The 2,779-nt window shown below is 38.8% G+C and overlaps 1 protein-coding gene across 1 annotated transcript in view; it reads right to left on the bottom strand.

The window, feature by feature from the left end:
- Positions 1-2,019: 2,019 nt before the first annotated feature.
- Positions 2,020-2,779, bottom strand: part of LOC106815654 (nucleoside diphosphate kinase A 2-like) — a 6,528-nt gene continuing 5,768 nt past the window's right edge. The window contains exon 4 of the mRNA XM_014820150.1: positions 2,020-2,426. Within this exon, the coding sequence (XP_014675636.1) occupies positions 2,300-2,426 (127 nt within the window). The 3' untranslated portion in view covers positions 2,020-2,299. The remainder of the gene's footprint in view (positions 2,427-2,779) is intronic.

Below are 2,779 nucleotides of genomic sequence, written 5' to 3'. Positions count from 1 at the left end.
ACATGTATACATGTTACATGCTCGCGGAGGTATGCACTCTTTTTGAGTGCCCTCTGTCTAGTTATTATAAGGTTTGCTGTAGCTAAAATTAGATTCTAAACATGCAGTAATCAGTACTATGTATGCTAGAGACCCACACTTGGTTGCTCTGTGAGTGCATGCCTGCCAGCATGAGTACAGTTTATGTAGTAGTGGTATAGTAAGTGTGATTTATTTGTGTAATTCCAGAAAAGAGTACTACACCTAGCTAATCGAGAATTTGTGCGAGTCACGGTGAAAATGTACCATAGGATAAAGCCTCGCACAGATAACCCAGCCTGTACGGGAATCTTCAGTCAACCCACTTTTCTCATTTACATTCCATTTGCGATGCACCGTTAATAATGACAAAAAATAAAACTATTCAAGTCATGCTATTAATGTGGAATAATTTGTAGAATATTACAAATCTTTCGAGTATTTCAGACAGCTTGTATAGCATGTTATGTGTGCGTGCAAATAAATAATTATTATTATAATCAAAATACTGCCTATTCAGGTCATATAGCGCTTATTTTATGTACATCCAGCTTGTTGGTTAAAGACTCATCGTGGATCTCCCCATACTACCTGGAATTTCAGAAGTCATTTTTGGCAATCGGGCAGTTCATCCCCATTTGCTAATTGGAGTGAAACTAGATCAGGTTGGAGGCTATACATCCTGTTGTGAAAACATAGCATGGCTGTGTTAGGATTGTTAAATTCAAATAGCTGGAAATTAAGGCATGTCGAGGTCGATGTCAATAAGGTATGTCTGTGGATTTATGGGGTGTCGAAAATTAGCTTCAACTTTGAAGGCATGTCAGTCCAGCCATATGTGGTAAAGCCCTGAGAACACTCGACAAAGCAAAACAACCAGCTTGAAATCGATGCTAGAGTTATAATGTACCAGTTTAATGTGACGATATTTCCAACTAGTGTGTCGATGTACAGCTGTTATGACTTCCTGTGAAACTAGCAAAATTAGTCCCAAGTCCATCTGGAAACCCCCACTAATTCAATCATCATTGCTATTTGCCACTTATTAGCTAAACGTTTATAGGCGTCTGAAAACTTTTCAGTAGGAAGGAAACTTTATTCAGACTAGCTGAAACCCGCGCTACGCGCGGGCTTAGTGACTGTGATGCATGTGTTACCAGTAGTGTTATGTGTAAGGTGTTATATGGAGAGTTTAGTTGTTGGACATGTTTTTTTATGGTTGAGATGTCAATACAAATACATGTACAATCATGCTTACACGTAACACATTAACCATTTGTTTGGCAAGTACACAGTGAAATACACACGCACGCACGCGCGCACACACAAATGTTTTATTCTATGCTATGTACTGGTTGATGATACGGACTCCAAAGTTAGAATATAGATAGATCTCATTGGGCTGGTTGAGCTGACAGCTCGCTGTTCACGACACCCGCACAGCTTTGAATAGCCGGAAATCTGAAATACGTGATCCACGACCGGCCCCCGATCCGATATCTGCTCTGATCAAATTGAACTTATACATTACATCTGATATCGAAAACTATGCCAAAATAGCTACTGAACATTTAACTTCATTATTACATGCTTATTTCTACTTATATTATTGGGCTTACCAAAATCTCTGTGCATGCAGCACAACGTTGCGAAATAGCAAAGATATAGCGCCCCCTATTTTCAGGCAAATGTTTACCTTTTTTGTGTTTTTTTGTCTTTTTTAAGACCAAACAAACGGTTTTCAACCAAGTATAGTTTAGAACCCGTCCCGTGTACTCATCGATCTCTTCTGTAAATTTGGCGCTATTTGGATCCAAACTGACGGAGCCTTTCATTAACATACATACAAACAACATTCGCCAAATTATAGTAAGATACCCAATGAAATCCTATCCTCCCTACTTGTCAACATGCAAGTGGTTTATTGGCCAATGGTTGCCACAATGTGACATGGTCAAACACGTACCTCATTTCAGACAGAGAATAGACACGAAAAAAATGTCGTTTCCACATACATGCGAGAGAAATTTATTATTCTTTGATTTAGTTACAGCATAAAATTCATAATTGATAAATTGTCTACATATGCAATGTAAATTTGTGGTCTTGCACTGCTGACAAAATGCCTGGAAAACCGGTTGATGGAATTTGTGTAAAGAACAAATTTTCCACCGGCTTGGAATTCATCTCCAACATTTCATGAAGAGATGCTGACTGCTTCTGAACAGTTTAGTAATAAGACCTTGCAGGCAAAGCATTATTGTGAGGGCTAATTTGAAATTTAGAAACTATCCTCATAGATCCAATCCTGCTGTGCGGGTTTCCAACGGACCAATTCTTCTGGTTTGAACCACAGTGCGATCTCATGTTTTGCGCTTTCCACTGAGTCACTACCATGACAGATGTTCCTGAAATGAATTAATCATAAAATTAAATAGCGGTAATCATAATTTTATAGGCTGTATATAAGTGTGGATCTATTTGTGAAGCTTTCTCAGCACTTTCCCGACGCCACTCCCATTTTACTGAATGTACACGTAAAAAATCTTTAGTCTCGAATTAGCAAGTTACACTACTGCATAACAAACAGCTACGTTTATTTTACCAGACATTCACTTTTATGATCGCAATGTATCAATGTTGTTACACGGTTCTTTGGCTTGCTGGTTTCATTTAGCATGGGTTTCACCATGTGGTCTGAGTGATTCCAAGTTTATGGCCCTGTCACACATTGACGATTTAGCCAGCGTATGCCGGACGT

The sequence above is a fragment of the Priapulus caudatus genome, unplaced genomic scaffold (assembly GCF_000485595.1).
Source record: "Priapulus caudatus unplaced genomic scaffold, Priapulus_caudatus-5.0.1 Scaffold1170, whole genome shotgun sequence".
Classification (NCBI taxonomy): Eukaryota; Metazoa; Priapulida; class Priapulimorpha; order Priapulimorphida; family Priapulidae; genus Priapulus; species Priapulus caudatus.
This window is presented reverse-complemented; position numbering and strand designations above follow the sequence as displayed.